The sequence below is a fragment of the Atractosteus spatula genome, chromosome 1 (assembly GCF_055471065.1).
Source record: "Atractosteus spatula isolate fAtrSpa1 chromosome 1, fAtrSpa1.hap1, whole genome shotgun sequence".
NCBI classification, from domain to species: Eukaryota; Metazoa; Chordata; class Actinopteri; order Semionotiformes; family Lepisosteidae; genus Atractosteus; species Atractosteus spatula.
In genome coordinates this window covers 49,535,961-49,554,452 of record NC_142706.1, presented here as the reverse complement: position 1 = coordinate 49,554,452, position 18,492 = coordinate 49,535,961, and the positions used below count along the sequence as shown (strand labels likewise).

At 37.7% G+C, this 18,492-nt stretch overlaps 1 protein-coding gene across 2 annotated transcripts; it reads right to left on the bottom strand.

Moving 5' to 3' along the window:
- Positions 1-378: 378 nt before the first annotated feature.
- On the bottom strand, positions 379-8,539 carry hopx (HOP homeobox). Of its 2 annotated transcripts, XM_088924365.1 has the most exons (3): positions 8,496-8,539; positions 7,960-8,226; positions 379-3,210 (listed from the first exon to the last, which is right to left on the bottom strand). In XM_088924365.1, the coding sequence occupies exons 2-3, from the start codon at positions 8,122-8,124 to the stop codon at positions 3,133-3,135; spliced, it is 243 nt and encodes an 80-aa protein (XP_088780491.1). In that variant the 5' UTR covers positions 8,125-8,226; positions 8,496-8,539; the 3' UTR covers positions 379-3,132. The 2 variants fall into 2 exon arrangements, with proteins under 2 accessions (XP_088780491.1, XP_088780499.1); XM_088924373.1 differs by having other exon boundaries at positions 7,960-8,516.
- Positions 8,540-18,492: the final 9,953 nt, after the last annotated feature.

Here is an 18,492-nt window from a genome sequence, read left to right as displayed (position 1 = left end):
TTTTACTGCTTTTACATTAAAAAAAATGTAAAAATGTTACAATGTAAAAATACTCAAATGTAATTATTTGAAAAAAGTAAAACATTAATAGCAGATTTAGTTGAAAACTTAAATTTGTTGAGCCCAGCTTGTTTGTTTCCTATATCCTACCTCCTGTGAGATACTCCACCGAGGTTCAACAAATCTTCCATCATATAACACAAGAACAAGCCATGAAATAGAGCTACTGTGGGTGTTCAGGGTGACAGGGCTCCATTTGCAAACAGTGTATAACAAATGAAAAAAGGAAAATAAACAGGATGTATTAAAACTGGTGAAACTGAACTCATTGAACTGGTATCAATAAAAGCTTGAATTGAATAAAGAGAGAAACAGTGATTTGATTAAAACATTTTATTCCAGTTTTGCCCACCACATTGCAGATTATGTCATTACATGACATTACTGTGCTAGAAAAAAATGCAAAGAAAGGAAACAATCTGAATCCTGAAACAAAGCAATATAAAAACAATTTGTATAACCTTAATCTTAATATATAATCTTCTTAATCTTAATCTATTATCTTAAATATGTGATAAATTCATTTCTCTTTTCTCTTTTTTGTGACTCTGATCTTTTTGAACATCAACTGCCTTTCCAAGGTATTCACGCCTACAGTATATTGTCCGTCTGTGAAAATACAAAATGATTGTACACAACATGTTGATTGAAGTATTCAGACCCTTAGATAAAATAAATTCACTTTTTTGGCCATATACAGTTTCACACATTAGGAATTTGTCTTTTCACATACCCCAACTTGCACTCCCTGAGACACACAGACAGGGATAGAAGCTTGGAGTCAGAGCACAGGGTCCACCATTGTACAGCACCCCTCAAGCAGTTGCAGTTAAGTGCCTTGCTCAGGGGCCCAAGGGAGTAGGATTCCTCTGCTAGCTGGAGGATTTGAACCGGCAACCTTCCAGCCATAGGTACAGATCCTCAGCCACAGAGCCACCACTCCTGTCTTTTTGGGCAAGTCTCTACCAACTTTGTACACTATCTTGGTGTCATTTGTGCTTGTTCTTCTGTGCAGTTAAGTTATATGAAGTTGTTTGGGGACAGGAACAGTAGTTTTCCAGCCCTTCCACAGATTCTCAATAGTATTCACATTAGGACTTTGACTGGGCCACTCAAGGATATTCACTTTCTTATTAACCACTCTGGTGTAGCTTTGACCATGTGTTGAAAGATGAATTTCTGCACCAGTTATTAGTCTTCAGAAGACCGAAAACAGGTTTTTCTTTAGTATTTGCCTGCACTTTGCACCTTCCATTCTTCCTTCAATCCTAACAAATTTTCCAGTCCCTGCTGTGAAGAAGAATCCCATAGTAGGGATAGTTTTGATGAATTGAAAAGGTGTGTTTTATTTCCATCAGATATAAGGTTCTGCTCATTAACCACAAAATCTTTTTCCATGTTTGTAGTATCACTAAGATGCTTTGTTGCAAACTACATGTAGGATTCAAGATGGATTTGCCACCCTTCCATAAAGGTCAGCTTGTGGAGTGACCAGGATATTGATGACTGATGCATATTGATGCATCTCCCATTCTTTCAAAGTTGTCACTGGCCTCTAGTGGCATCCCTATTTATCACTATTTTCCTCTGTAACCAGCTGTTCAGTTTGGAGAGACGACCTGACCTAGACAGGTGGCACAATGCACCTTCCATTTCTTAATGCACATGGGGATAATCAGAGACTTTGATAGTTTTTATACCCTTCCTCCTGATCTGTGCTTTTCGATTAATTTATCCCTAATTTGCTGTGAAAACTCATTAGTTTTCATATATGACTATGGGCTTGTAATTCACTATGTGATCCAAGAACCTTGGGAGTATTTTTATTCCTAAATATTGAGAATTTGGATATTGTAATATTGAAAATATGTATATTAAAAATGGATATTGTAGACAGACAGAGACCACAAAACTGTGTGGCTCATTAAAGCAATTTTGTACACCTATGTTAATTTAGGTTCACCCTAGAAAAGGATTTGAATGCTTGTGCAATAATAATTTATACCTTTTTCTTTCATATTCATTAAAATCAAATTACCTCTTTGGTTTTGCTTTGCGTGGAGAAGGTTCTGTATAAAACAAGTGCTACTTCAAAGTGTAATGACTACAATCGTTATTATTTGAAATGTGCAGGTGTATGAATACATTTTTAAAGCACTGTACTTAGAGCCTCATGGAGACTTGTCATCTCTTTCAGAGACCCAGAGGTTTCCTCCTTTTTTAAAGAAAAGGCACTGTCAGCATTATCACTGTGTGAAGCCATTAAGGAGAAATGCTTGAATAATAAGAAAATAATTGTGGGCTATCAAGATGTACAATCTGTCAATGTATATCTACTGTAAATGTACCAGCAAAATCCTGATCTTCTCAGGTTGAATAATAAGTGAAGGATCCCCCCAATCTTATCACATTTACCAAACATGCACAACAGTGATATCATTTTCAACAGAAAACAAGTTAACAAGTTAGTTTTTGTCATAAAGCAGCTGTTAACAAATTCAAAAAGGTGATGTCATAAGATATACAAGATGAAGTAATGCATATTACGTTTTATTCCAAAAACACAGCCCACATTTCCACAGTCTGTCAGACTGTGAAGATACAGAGCTGGCACTGTTAATGGGTGAAGGCAATTACAGTGTCTGCTTTAATCAGGGTAATTTAAGAAGCTTTATACATGTTTTATAGAGTCATGAAAGAGCAGTTTTTGTTCTCAAGCCCTCTACGAGCACTCACAGACTATCCTGATTGCTAACTGAAAAGGATTGTACACAGCACTTTTAAATTAAATACCTCTTCAATGCATTTATATAAAGCCTTTTGTAACAAATAGAACTATGTAATAAATTATATTATTTATACATATAATGACACAATTGTTACCAGAAAAACATAATTAAATAAAATTCACATTAAGGAAATGAATACAGCTAGGATGTAAAAACAAAAATAGAAAGTAACAAGCAGCATATAACTTACATTAGCTTTTCTCAGCTGCAGTTAAAAGAGCTGGTTAGAGCAGTGGTGGAATTTAATATTCACTGTTTAATAGTTTAATATTCATTGCTGCATTTAGTCCTTCACAGATCCTAGTTCTGCCGGCAGACCTTCAGACTGTCTCCACTTGGCATTGCGTAGCTGAAACCATTTCTGAAACAAAAGACACACATTGCCGGGACTTAGAAACAGGTCTAAAGAAGTTTTTAAATGCTGTACATATGACCAGTACAAATCTTTTTCATTTTAACTAACAATCACCACCACATCACTTTTAATAACTGATTATCCAATTCAGGCTTGTGATGGCCTGGAGCCTATTCTGGGAAGGCTTGATACACCCTGGATGAGTGGCATCACAGGGCACACAGACACAAACACACACACTCACACCAGGGCCAAATTTTACATAAGTCAATTAACCTACCAGTATGTGTTTGAACTGTGGGAGGAAAACCACATACACATGGGAAGATCATGCAAACGGCATGCAAATAGCACCCCAGGCATTAAATGTCTGCGAAGCAGCAATGCTAACCACTGTGCCACCATACCGCCCCTACGAAATGACTTATTGGTCACAAAACACTAGAATTGGAGAGAAGACTCCTATATTAAAATACATACAAACCTAAAAGATTGGTTGATCTTTTAGATGGTTCTGGGTAATAGAAACAATATTATAGCATGCTTAAATCATTTTTTCCTACAAACTAATGGCAAAAACAATGCTTAAAACATGTATATATTTAGAAAAAGAAGTCCACATGTTTTATTAAGGAAACTGAGATAATTATGAAGTAACAGGTGGCTGTTTCAAATAATAAGCTGTAAAGAAAAGCGCTATATAAGTGTAAGCAATTATTATTATTATTATTATTATTATTATTAATTACTTACCTGTATTTTTCTGCTTTTATGCATAGGCCCAAGTTGCTTTGTCAATACAACAAAAGGATTACTAGAAATATTCCATAACACTTATTTCTAAGTGTAATAATATGCCTTTCAAACTACCTGTGTAATATAGAATGTTGAAGAAAACTGCATTCATGTCAAAGTAATTTTTGAAAAAGTACAGGGTAAGTGTTCAAACGGAAAACAACAGCTTCTGGGAGCACTGACCTGGACATGACTCAAAAACTACTTTACATGTCAATTTGAATAAAAAAAGACTTCTGAATGTACCATTTAAGGATGTGAACAGCGAGGTGTATCTGTCATTTAAAAAGACCTGTCGGAATATTTGTTTTTCTCAACCATCAGATACCACCCAGAAACTATTGAAATTCACACTAGCTATTGAAGACTGAGAGCAAGCCAAACCCTTTACCTCATGTTAAAAGAAGCTACCCGGTCAAGATGCTGTTTCTTCTTAATAATCGTTCACCTTTGTATCTGAACAAAAGAAATCAGCTTTATCTACCGTCTAAGAAAGACAAGCAAGTGGAACCAGTTTGATCTTGAAAAACAAATTACACAGCATCTTTTTTTCTGACAAAAATAATAACTTCTAATTCTAAAAATAACTGCCTGACCACAAATACTGCCTCAAGAGCATACAGTATATGGATAATAATGAATACCAAGTATTAAACACACAGGAAACATGGTAAAACATTACAATTTAGATAAAAGAGTAATTACAGGTAAATAACTATAGACCTGATTCAGTTTATGGACAGGTTTATGGACATTTTTCAATCTAATGTATCAAATTTACATCAGCAAAATGGTGTCAAGATCAGTTACCCTTAGAGCTGCATGCTTTCTATATGATCTGTTCCTATTTGCTAAAAAACAATAATGTGCTGTATAACTCCTCAAAGTACAAATGTATTATAGCTATTTGAAAATGTAATTAAACTTTATTTAATTATTTTGTTGCTACCATGAATTTAATAATAATAATTCCTTACATTTCTGCAGAGATTTTCATGAAGGAGCATCCTAAAGCTCTTCACCTACTGTATAGCAGGGGTCCCACTTCAGCCACTGTGGAAGTGAGGGATGCTCTTGTGTGCACGGGCTAGCTATTGTGTACTAGCAATGCCAAAAATGTGTTCTGGAAGCAAGTGTAGGATATACTATATAACAATGAATAGTCATTAGGAAAAGCTACATGAGCAGTGTATTGTATTATGTATTATAACCCTTTTCTTTTTGGGGTTTTATTTCTAGTAGTGTTCACAAACTTTAATACCACTTTTTGAAATATTTTTCACTGCACGTTATGAATAACAACAAGAGATAAGAATTTAAAAAGTATTATTCAGGCATGTAGTCATGACAAAACAATACTTTGTGAATAACAGCAGATTCACAATCCATTAAAATCATATTGTCAAACCTGGGTATATTTTTGTACTTTATTTTTTTTATATATTGTAGTGCTCCACAGCCTGGCAGTGGACTGGCCCATGAGCTCTCCTCTTTCCCCTTTATCAGGCTCACTCTTTCCTCTTCCCCTCCTATAAAAACAGAGGCCAAGTCTCTGTTCAATTCAGTTCAATTTAAGAAGCTTTACTGGCATGACCAATGAATTTCAGTGTTGCCAAAGTGTAAACAATTAACATAACATCTACAGACATTTACAATACAGGCACATCATAATTCATTTAAATATAAACATATGGAGCATTGTTGAGAGATAAGATCACTGTTCCTCAGGCTGTGACAGGAGATCACATACTCGGCTACCAGTTCAACTGAGTTCCTTCCTCCCTCTCCCAGTAGGATTGGGAGCTGTTCTGATTCTGGTTGGTGTGGGAATTCTGGGATTAGATTAATTTGGGTAAGAATGTTTGTCTAATCCCAGAATATTTGTCACAGTGCAGTAGGAACTGTATCTTTGTCTCTGTTTTTTCCTGCTGGCAGTGGGAGCACTCTGTACAGCCAGATCTGCCTGAGTCACCCATGCATGATTGTGGTCACTGAGTCTGTACTTCAGAGAAGTACTTCGTTCTACCTCTTAGTCCTCATATCTGTCCAGAGGATGCTCTACCTCTATCTCAGACCTTTGCAGCTTTCTCCCTGCAGTGACTAGCACACCCTTTTGTAAACACCAGAGCAATAAACCTGCTGGAGCCTGATTCACCTTCTCCAGCCTGTTTTTCCACATCGCCTTGACTAGTAGTATCGCCTACACATCGCCTAGGAAACACTGCGACTGTACATCATTTTTGTTGTGAAAACTTTACAGTATGAAAATGGATGTTGTTGTCTTGTAACAGAGGTGTTGAGTTAGCAAGTACAGCAGTGGCTGTGACTGTGGAATAGGAAGACACTTTTCATCTTGTGAGTTGAAACTACATGTAATGAAAAAAACCTGCAACCTACTTCGATAAAATCAAAGTACCTGTTTTCCATTTCCTTTTTATGTATTGAGCATGATGAAAAAATAATTTTGGTATGTGAAAAATGCTCTACAGCCCCGTCTATGCAGTACTCCATCTATCTAAATACAGGGTTAATATTATAATTACACTGTGCAGCCCATATTTTAAGCACTGTAGAGATTGATTTAGACTTTTCCTGCTGCTTCAACAGCCATGGATAAACTTTGATCTAATTTTTATCAGGATGTGAGGGCCTCAGTCAATGTGCCCTTTTTACTGTAAATCTGGTTTTAATTCTGTAACTTTGTACAGATGTTACATGATATGATTATGTTAGGGGGCTGGTTTAAATTATACTTGGATTTAAACTTAATGGTATAACGAGTCAAACGTTTAATCTTTCCTCCACTTTGTTTCTGTACTTTGAAATTTACTGCACTAAGCAGCCAGAGTACAATTAGTATGCTTTTGTTAATGAGCACCAAAGCCATACTGAAGGATCGTAATTTGTGTCTATTACATTTGGTAACTGGTAAATTTTCAGCATATTCATAACAGATGAATAACACTCATTGAAAGCAAGCAGGACAAAAAGAGCGGAGGGAAAAACTTGCACACTCAAACTTCCTCAGCTTCATTTTGCCACTCCCCAATAAAGAAATGAATATTAATTACCTAATAGTATAGTTGAGAAATTTAATGCATATATACTAATGCATATAAACATGCAATGGACATACAAAGTGAAATATTATAAAACCTACAGTTACATAACTTAAATAGCCCATAATTTTAAAAAATTGATCATTTAAAAATAATACAGTACATTTCGAGCAGCTGTTCATCCCTTAAAATTGCTGCCTAAATAGAGCATCATACAATTACTGTCGTCAACGAAGAAAACCAAGGTTAAGCAAGCCTTTAGGAGCGCTAGCACACTTTGATCGCTAAAGATCCTGGTGGAAAATCTTATCATGTGAAAAGGGGACAAAACAGTATAAAACATTGTCAGCACTGAAAATCCACGAGTTAGAATTCAGATTTTAAAGAAAACGTGGCCTTATAATGCATCAGTGCATCAGCGATAAAGCCATTAAACATCAAATGTTATTTTTTCAGCCTAAAGTATACCACGTACCGTATGTAAATGAAAAAGGTTTAAAGTTATCTTTTGTGTCGCTTTCCAATACACCACATAGAAAATAACCTAAAGGTTTTTAAGGAAATATCCGAATTCTCTACAGAAAGGTTTTCCATAGACGTATGGTCCTCTTCTATAGAAACCTATAGGTAATCCATTGGTTAAATTACCACGTGTTTATTCAAACAAAATTCAAAAAAGGCTGTGAAGTATCTATTTAAAGTGATATTTTACCTTTATTGTTTCTTTGACACGCGTCGGAAGGAAAACTGAGCTTTCCATTAATATTTATACAGACTGAAAACATATGGTTCACCCCACGAACTGTTCTTTTACTCTTTAAATATCCTTACGAACACCTGCGTATTAAAATGTTTTCAGTTTAAACACAATTATGACATGATGCAGGACTCAGATACTCACTGCAGTTTCTTCTTCAGACAGCCCGCATTCAGCGGCGATCAGCATAAGTGTAGTTTGATCTGGATGCTTGCTTACTTTCAAAAAATTTTCTTCTAGAGATTTGATCTGGTCCTCCGATAACCCCAAGCTCTCTATTCCGTCATCGTTTCTCTTCGAAGAAGCCATTTCTCTTTCAAAAATACGATTTCCAAGAAGAGTCTTTTATGAAAACTGAGGCTGATGTTCGCATGCAAATAATGCTCGAGCCAAGCAAGTCAACAGCAGCAGCTGTAACGCAAATAAGAACAAACAAATCCCTCTTAAATCTGACGGTCACCAAATCAGGCTTCATTTTAAGGCTGGGCTCAGTGAATAGCCACAGAGAAAACAGAAGAGGCGGACAAAATCATATTTTAAAATAAAAGCTTTGCAAAAAATCAATTTATTATTTAAACACGAATTCGATTTAAGTTTAATGTGACCTAATGCTAAATTGAGACAAACACTTTTAAACCCACAATTGCATATGCAATAATATATAATGGTGTTTAATGTACCTGCGTCCAGTCGTGACACGTGTCTTAGGATGTTTTGAGTCTCTGAAAAAATACCGTAGCTTTCCATATGGAAATACTGGTCGAATGACGTCAGCTTAGTGCTGCGCAAGTTTCTGTCGTGAGAGCAGGCACCTGCAGAACCTGTTTACCAAGGTGGGCAAGAACATCATTCCATTAACAAATAAGAATACCAACATTAAACTTGTCTTTACCTTGTCTGAACGTATGTATGGACAAACACGTTTTTCATACTAATCTTTTGCAACTGAACACTCGACAAGCATTTTTTAAATGGGGCACTTTAAGACTGAATACCCCCTAGAATCTAGATTTTACTTGTACGTCTTATCGAATAGTTTAAATTGGAGTCAAACCTTCCGCTAAAAATATGTATGTGTAAATTACCCCTCCAAACACGTGTAGATAACTGCAATATAGACAACGATTAAAATATCTCTTGATCCAATAATTAGCTTTAAATAATGTAAGGAACGCTCCCGTTTCGGCAACGGCAACGTTAGGAACAACAGGCTGGTGAAAACTCACAGGATACCTGACAGTTTTATTGCTCTTTTAATCACAGCGGGGCGTGCTAGTCACGGAGCAAATTAAGTTAGGAAGAGAGAGAGAAAGCAGACATCCTCTGGACTCAGAGGAGGGAAAAGACAGCGGGGATCGCTCCCTGGTTTTATAGAGAGAAACGGCAGGAAAGGGTGAACCTGCGGTAAAAGATGAGGGGTCGTGCGACAGTCCAGAGTCGGGGAGTGTCGATCTCTCCACAACCCCCCCTTTGTCTTTGAAATCCCAGTGTGGGACTGACTGTCTTCCGAGTAGAGGGAAGGAGAAAACAGTTGTCTTGTCCAGCAGGACGCTGGGTAGCCTGCACCCTCTCTTAGACTGTTTTGAGCCTGGCTTTGTGTTTCGAAGTGTCTTTCAGGACCCTATGCAGACAGCACAATCCGGAAGGGAGTGAACAGACACTGGGAGGAGACGAGGAACTGGGATAGTCGACGAACAGGGGGGCGTGATGAGTGTGCACTGGTGCTTGGGGGGGCGTGGTCCAGGCGAACAGATTCGAAGGAGTCCAGGGGAAAACCGAAGTGAAGTCCAAAAGTCCAAAAACCAGGAAATCCAAATGACAACATGACAAAGTTGAGCAAAGCTAAAAACCGGAGTGGGATCCGGAGAAGGGTCAGAAAGAAAAAGGGGGAACGGGACCAGGCGCTCCAAGTCCCACACTCGGCTGGTTCGGGACACCGATAGGAGGCGAATGCTCCCTGAGCCGCGGACGTAGGGGGACTTGGTGGTAGGCGGGCCTCCGGGCGTCTGTGTTCCAATGCAAAACCTGGAACAGAGTGAGCGGCTGGCTTTTGTAGGGAGGCTGGAACAGGGAGCAGGTGCACAAAATCAACTAAAATGTGAATGAGCTGGAGTGCCCTTAAGGAGGAGGGATTACAATCATGACACTTTGGTTCTCTTGCTGCCCTCTCTGGAGGGCAACAGGGTCCAACAGCTCACATCTGGTGAGGGGCAATAGCAGGTCAAAAAGGCGCGCTGGTTTAGAGGCTGGATGGCAGCCTCGGTGGAGCTCTGGCAGCAGGGTCCCACAGCTCACAGCATTTGCAGGTCTGCAACCACTCTCTGATTGTCTGGAACCTGGATTCAGCACTCCTGCTATCCTCTGTGGAGGACACATTTTTTTGGCTGCATGGTCCAGCACTCATGGGGCCACATGGTGTACCCGCGATTATGCCGGACAGCGTTCTCTCTGGCAGCATGGTCCTGTGGCCTGTGGTCAGTGGGGGAGCCTTGTCCCAGTGCAGATGTGTAAGGCACTATTGGACAGCACTCTCTGTCGGTTCGGGAGCTCTGTGTTGTCTCTGACTTCTGTGGGTTGAGAACAGTGTTAAGCTTGACCTGCAGGGCACAGAACACAAGGGAACTGTCGCATAAATGCCACCTTCAGCGTGCCAGTCCATCACTCCCCCAGCTGCTCTGCTTTGGCTCTGTTGTTCTGCTGTGTTCGAGGTTTCTACAGCCCGAGGCAGAGCATCCCACTATTTACACCAATGCAACAAAAGCTCTTTGGCAGCAACAATATTAGAAAGGACAATCTGGAGACGACTGTCAGTCTCATTGTCCTTCTCATAACCAAGGGGCATGCAAGTCATGGAACAGGTCAAGGTAGAAGGCAGAGATGAAGCAGACATCCTCTCCGGTTTTATAGAAACAGCAAGAAAGTGTGAACCTGGGTTAAAAGGACAGAAGTTATGGTGACAGTCTAGATAAGGAGGGTGCGGACTGCTACAGAAGCATTTTAACATTTCAATTGCTTCAGTCAATATATACAATGCAGTATTCAAAAACTACTAAAGGGTTTTATGGGTTAATTGTCAAAACCACAATGGTATCTGTGATGCATGTTTCTCTTTTTTTTTAAATAAAGCAGTAAGGATTAAGGTGTAATGAGTGAAAATTACTCAATACAGTTTGTATGTGTACCTTTTTGCCACATGTCTTCCTGCATGTGGAAGTGTTGCCCAGTAGGCTTGGAAGCATTTTCTTCTATGTAAGCAGAGTAAAAGTTATATGCAAAATTCAAAATTCATTCTAGTGCTGCTAACATAAGGAACAGGTTCGGAAAACAGTGGTCTAGGGCACACAGGCACTTTATTTCTCTCATTTTTCACTTTTCTCTCTTTTCTCTGGAACTTGGATTTTTAAATAGATTGAATAATAACAAATGTAACATTCTTGATAGGCATGAAAATATTTCCCCTAAAAAATATACTATGTTGTTATCTGTTTTCTTTCCACAGAAGGTTGGATTTGCCATCTTCTAACCTCAGGAATCATAGCTAGCTTCTGCTTTGTTTCCATTAGAACTGTTGTCTTGCAATGTAACTGAAAGCCTTGAAAAGGCTGGTGATCACATGGAAATTACACAGATGTTGGCTTGGCTTTTGGGAAGCTGAAACATCTGGAAATAAAAATTACATTCTTACAGTATGATAATAAAGGAAGAAATTAAAGTACTATGTATTATTAGTAGTAATAGTAGTAGTATCATCACAGACCTTCAGAACAGAAAGCCAGCAGATTTGTTTCTGATCATTCTGCTTCATAGATTACAAAGCTGGACAAACACAAAGGGATGTAAACTAAAGGAAAGAACTAAATACACTGCATCAACCTAACACTCACACCCAATGCAATATAATTATACTGTAAATGATGATAATAGCTGTAAACTTTCGGAGCGGTGGCTCTGTGGCAGTGGATCTGTGCCGGTGGCTGGAAGGTTGCTGGTTGAAATCCCACAGCTGGCAGACGAATTGTATTTCGTTGGGCCCCTGAGCAAGGCCCTTAACCCCAACTGCTCCAGGGGTGCTGTACAATGGCTGACCCTGCGCTCTGACCCCAGGCTCTCTCCCTGTCTGTGTGTCTGTGTGTCTCATGGAGAGCAAGCTGGGGTATGCGAAAAGACAAATTCCTAATGCAAGAAATTGTATAGGGTTAATAAAGTGATGTTATAAACTTCTGAAGGAGGCTTTATCAATGATGTAGGAGTGGCTGGGATCTGAACCAACTGATTGAGAGAAGCACAACCTAGGAAGATGGAGCCATCGTGCCCTGGTCCTGATGCTGGATGGAAGGAGAAGGAGTGAATTGTCTCTGAACTTGCACTGATAAACTGAGGAGTTTCGGATTCCTTCATCAGCACCTTCAAGGTTTGGTGATCTGAGGATGTCAGTTTGGTCAAACCTACCTTTTAATTTAGATGCAAGAAATGACAGAGTTTCGTGTTTATTCAAACATTTGATTGTTTTCCCTGCAGGTCAACAAACAATTCAGAATGTTTGATGTTTCTTTAAACATTTGATATGACTGCATTACATACTATAGTTAGCTAGGGGTATCACAATGTAAACACACCAATACATAGAAATAAAAAGTTAAAAATAAGAGTAGTCACTCACCCTATACTTAACATTCATCCTCGAACAAAGCCATGAGGAGAAGAAATCTCTAAGTAGTCTTGGAAAGCTAACCCTAACCCTAGATAAAGGTTTGCTTCAGTATCTCAATAATCTGGTTCTTAACACTAACACTCATCTAAGGTAATATTTAATCATTTAAAAAAATATATTATTATTGAACCAGGGCTTTTTCAAGATGAAGAAAAGAAAAGCAGAAGCTGACCAATCTCAAGCAACATTTAGCAATGTTATTGTTAAATATTTTTGTCTGTGTGTTTTGTTGCTTAAAAAAAAGTGTTGAAGGGCTGACATATGACAGTCCACTGAGTGCCTGATTAGCCAATGGTCACTGGACACTACTAAAGTAAAGTGAAACACAGATACTTTCGAAAAGGTCATGAGAAAAGATTGGTGTTGCACGGAAAGACTAGATAACCCTTTTCTGAGGAGGAGACATGCTGAATGTAGGGGAGAATGACACTGAGGTTATTGTCAGAACAAGAGTGGAAACAGATCTGAGGAAGAGAGAGGGATGAACAAGATGACTTATTTTGAAATGTGGAGTGGGAGCAGATATTATTGATGTTGAGGTTTGAGGTGCATCAAGGAGAAGGCTGATGCAGTTAGTGTCACAGTAAGAGATGAGAGGCTATTCTGTACCTCTGTAATTTGAGCTATATTGGCTGAATTACCTTGCTTGCAAACCTTATGTTGTAGCTCTGTAGAATCTGCACAAAAGTTGTACAAATATAAGGCTTTATAGTTCTATAGTAGGCTAGCTTGTTTAGTGAAATAAGATAATTTTTAAAAATAAGAACACTTATTTTTTTAAAATAACAACACTTTTTTAAATAAAGAGAATACCTGGTTTAACTCACTTATGAGATGAAGATCCACAATAGTTACATTTACAGTGTTATGACAAACCCTACCCTGAGCTATAGTTATCCCAAGGATCTGCACACACACAAAGGCCACGAAAAAAGGGGCCAGAAGGCTTTTTTTTTTTGCCTTTCCATGGTTTACAACAATCAGCACTCAATGATCACTCAACCACAGTGACGCATGCAGGTGCTTTATACATGCCAAACAAGGGCTTGATTAGACCCATATGAAAATGTGAATGTTTCACCCCTTTACCAGTACCCAGTAATCAAGTAAATCACCCCCAGTGTGGCGATTTACAGAAATTTGAGCCCTTATGGACAGCATGGTAGTGCGGAGGTTAGCATTTCTTTCATGCCCTGGGTTCAATGCCTGGTTTGCTGTCTGCATGGAGTTTGTCCCAGTTTCTCCCAGCATTCATATGGGTTTCCTCAGTGTGCTCCAGTTGCCTTCCACAGTCAAAGGACATACTGGAATATTAATTCACCTTTGGGAAAATTGGCCTTGGTGTGAGCATGTGTTTGTGCATGTTTGTGTCTCCGTGTATTCTGTGATGGACTGGCACCGTTGCTTGCCGAGGTAGGCATTGGTTAAAGCGGACACCTTCAAGACTAATCTTGTCAGATATCAGAAACTGTGAAAGCCTGCTCTGGCTAGTATTGACTGGTTCTGAGTTTTGAAGAATCACTCTTTTTTAAAACACAAACAAAATTGGAAAGTTCAACTAAAAAAAAAGGAAGCATCCTACAAGTGACAGATGGAACTTTGAGTTAAAGGTTTCGGAGACAGAGGCTTTACTTTGGATCCAGTAAGTGGCTTAGCTGCCCAGCTGAATGTAAAGAGAGGACTTATGAAGTCTTGTTAGAAACTCAAAGAGGAGCTTAAGCTTGAGTATTTTCCCTTGCACTGTAAAAGAGAACCTTATCTTTTTCTTTTGGCTGTCTTTGCATGCCTACATAGAGCAACACTGTTGCTATTTATGACACCCCACTCCGGGGTGTGTCACAGATAGCCTTAAAATGAATAAGCATGCATAAACTGAAAAATAGCATTGAAGAAGATTAACGTAAGCTTAAATGTATGCTTTGCTTTTATGTTTTTTTACATTAAAAGATCTTAGTGCAAAAGGTGTAGAAGCTACTGTAATACAAAAGGCCATCATTTCTCTGTAGTTTCTCACTTTGTTTTCTAAACAACGGGCAGCTAATAAAGGAAAAAGGTATCATTCTGTTGCTCTTCTGATAAAAGAGAACTTGCTTGTATTGAAAGAGCCATTGTTCAGTCTTATGTAAATACTGAATGTTGTAAAAACAAGGAGGGGTTTTTGTGTAGTGCTACAGCAGATGTTGGAGGGAATGGCATACAGTCTCAAAAGAAAAAAAAAAGAGGGAGTTCAGGATGGGAAAATGCAGTCATCCAATTAAGGAAAGGAGAAGAAACACATGACCTAATGGCCATGAAAAACTACCAAAATCACACTGTTTTTCAGGGAAAACACATCTGCCACGTGTACAGTACTCAGTGTTTAAATGTAAATAGTCACATAATCAAACACAGCCATTTGTTACAGCATTCTTATATAACAGACATTTACTGTTCTGTCAGGTAATTAAGGCCCTGGATTTGAAAAGTACAGAGCTGCTGAAATACTGTTTTGAAGACCCTAATTTTGAAGAAAGTAGTATGGTCTACTGTCTTTCAACAGTCATAAAGAAAGATGAAACATCTGTAACAAATTTGATTCTATTTCCTTTCCACATGCTGAGTTTCAATGCAAAGAGAAAGTATTTTTATTCAAATGTCTTAAACTTTACAAAGCATGTACTCTGCTTCCAACACTTTGAACCAGCATTTTTAACTGTTTTATCCAATTACAGGGCCGTGGGGGAGCTGGAGGCTATCTCAGCAAACAAGAGACAGAGGGCAAGATCTATCCTGCAAAAGACACCAGTCCATCACAGGACAGATGACCAGACACAAACACACCAGGGCAAAGTTTTCCCAGAACCTAATTACTCATGTGTCTTTGGACTGTGGAAAGAAACCAGAGCACCCAGAGGAAACAAATGCAAACACAGAAAGAAAGTAGAAACACAAACAGAAACCACCCAGGAGAGGAATTGAACCTAATGCCCTAGCACTACAATACAGCAATGCTAGCCACTGTGCCACTGTGCCACAATTAAACCAGTGTACTTTACAGAATTATATTAATGAAGTATTATGGGGAAGATGTGAAAAGAATAAAAGCATTTCATAATATTTATTCCAGCATGGTGCTCATGTTTTCAAGTGAATAGTTAATACCTAACCAACCTGTTGGTTTGCCAGTGGGTTTCCATAGGAAGGACTGGTGAACACAACAAAACAAATAAAGCAAAGCTTGAGCTGTTCGCATTCAGCCAGGTAAAGATCAGATTAAAAACACTGGCACGGAAGAACTTGAGATTCAATATTTAATGGTTTGTCAGCTTGTTTTTCTTCAATTATGCTGGTGTAACTTCTTATACTAAATAAAAATACTGTTATCAACTGAATGGGATCAAATAATACAAGAAGTGATCCAAATTGAGAGTAGCACATTAACTGTCTCCCCCTACTGTAACACTTTTGTAAAGACTTTGTCCTACCATTTCATACTTGTTTTTTATTGATCATGGTACGGTTGATAAAGCTTTCACATATTAATCAAACTGAAAAGTTCTAATATGCATGCTATTATCATTTCTTGAAATCATGTGCAAAGTAAATATAATCATACAGATTGAGGTTTTATATGTGCAAAACAAGGCATGCACAGTGGCACAGTGGCTAGCATTGCTGATTTTCATTACTGGGGTCCTTGGTTCAATTCCTCTAGTACTATCTGTGTGAAGGACAGACAAGGAAGTTCTGGAAGCTTTCAAGTGAGCCTTGGTGTTAAAAAATACTAGAACTCTAGTAAAAAAGCAATGTGACTTTATGTTTAGACAGTCGCAGTTTGCAGCACCAGTACTGACAACAGTTGAAAAAGTAAGTCACATGTCCATCTTGGTGTGTGCATAAACCCCATTTCACCATACTTGCAATGTATTGCCAATAGAAAGACATCTATCGACGTCTAATCAATTAGTCAAACAGCTTGTGTAACGGACTGTTTCGATAAGAACCTGTCATCCAGTGTGGGCACAAAAATGATTGCTGCAACCTGTGAGGTGCAAATCTCAGATACGTCTAAATGTGATCAAAATTACAAGGTTTCATGTCAATCAGTGCAGCAGTTCCCAGGACAATCATTTATTTGAATTTTATTTTAAATTAAAAAATCAGAAGCAGCTCTATTTTTCTGTGGAATCTGAAAAGTTTCTATTCAATTGGTGCAGCAGTTCCCAAAAGAAAGGCATATTTGAAGAACAAAATACCTTTCCATCTTGGTACAGTATATGCAGGAACACAAGCACATCAGTGTTTATCAAGAAGTTAGTTTTTAGACCGCATATTGACAACAAAGAAAAAGAAATAATCAGGTGGCCACCCTGGTTTAATCTGTACATTATACATCATAAAATATATGCCAAATACATTTATCTTGTTGGCAATATACTATAATCTTATTTCTAAAGTTTGATGTGTACTAGCCAAATATTTTTTGAGCATGAGCCGTCTGCATGACAGGCCATTTTCTCAAAAGGGGTTCTATTACCCACTGAGGGGGCAAAAATTATTGTAACTTCAGGTAGGATTTGTGTAATTTGGAATGTAATCGTACGTGGAATAATGGGCTTATTCCACGCTGAAAAGAAGAAAGAAAACACAACATTTTGGCTGTGGAGCCTTCTTCAGGTGTGAAGAAGAAGTGTGAGGAAGACTCACACCTGAAGAATGCCTTTAAGCATGATCAGTTTAAAAAATGTGATAATATCAAGGAACAGGTTTCAGATTCAGATTCTGTTTGATTAGATTTTACGCCCAACTGTTTGTATTTTTTTTTCATAATCACAAAAGAATAAGAAAAATGCCATGACCCTCAGCAGGAAACTGAAATTGGATGAATAAATAAGTAAAATTCTAATTTTGTATATTCTGCTCATGCTAATTAATCGCTTAAAATTAAAAGAACACTGCATAGGAATCTTTTAAAAATTTTATCAGTGGTCTTTATTCAGGGCGTCCAGTTTTGAAGAGAATTTTGGCACAAGCTGATGTCTAAAAGTAAAACCAAAAAAAGCTCACAACTGGAAGAAATTAATTTAAATTAGTTTGGTAAGTTTTGCCAAAAAAATAACATACTTTTTTACTCTCAAACTACATTGAAAATTATAGGCACGTTATATAAAGTTTTGCAAAAATCTTATTCAAAAAGTCTCTGCTGAAAAATATATGGGTTAAATGGAATGAAGACCTGGGAAGGAGTAATGTAGCAGAATCATAGATTCTGGGTATGACATATATTATTACTATTAATTTGATACGAAATCATGACACAAATGTATTATACTAGAGATAAAATCAACCATATTGATGTTAAAACATCAGATATACTGTATGGATTAAATTTAAAATAAAAAGTGATTTACTAATTGATTCCTTTTGGGAATGCTGGAACCTAATGCCGAAAATGCTGGAAAGTTCTTATAGTATAGGACTAATAGACAGTTGGCTATCCTCCACTGTAATTATTGTTTTAAGTCAATCACTATGTTCACTACAAGATACAGTGCATGATCATTCTTTGAGAATTAGGTTGAATTATGATACTCTGCTATAATTTTAAAGTTACATCTGTTGCACCAAGTTTGCAAGAATGTTAATCTTATTTATGGTTTTAAGAATTGAAAAGATGCAGAACCACACAATTTCAAAGAATATGAGGAGATGCAATCCAAACTTTGGAAGACATTTGAATTCACTGTATAAATTAGAGAAGGAGCAAGAGGACATTAATAATTGTATCGTGGTTATTATTGTTATTATTCTATTACATAATAAGTGGTTATTTATATTACATTTTTAATATATTTTGTCATGTTATTTCTTTAAGTTCTTATAAAAAAAGAAGAGATTTGAAACTGCAAAAAGGTAGGTCATGCAGAAGAAGAAAAGTGCAGGGCTTAAAACAAATCTAAATGGTATTAAGCAAAACTAAATGGTAT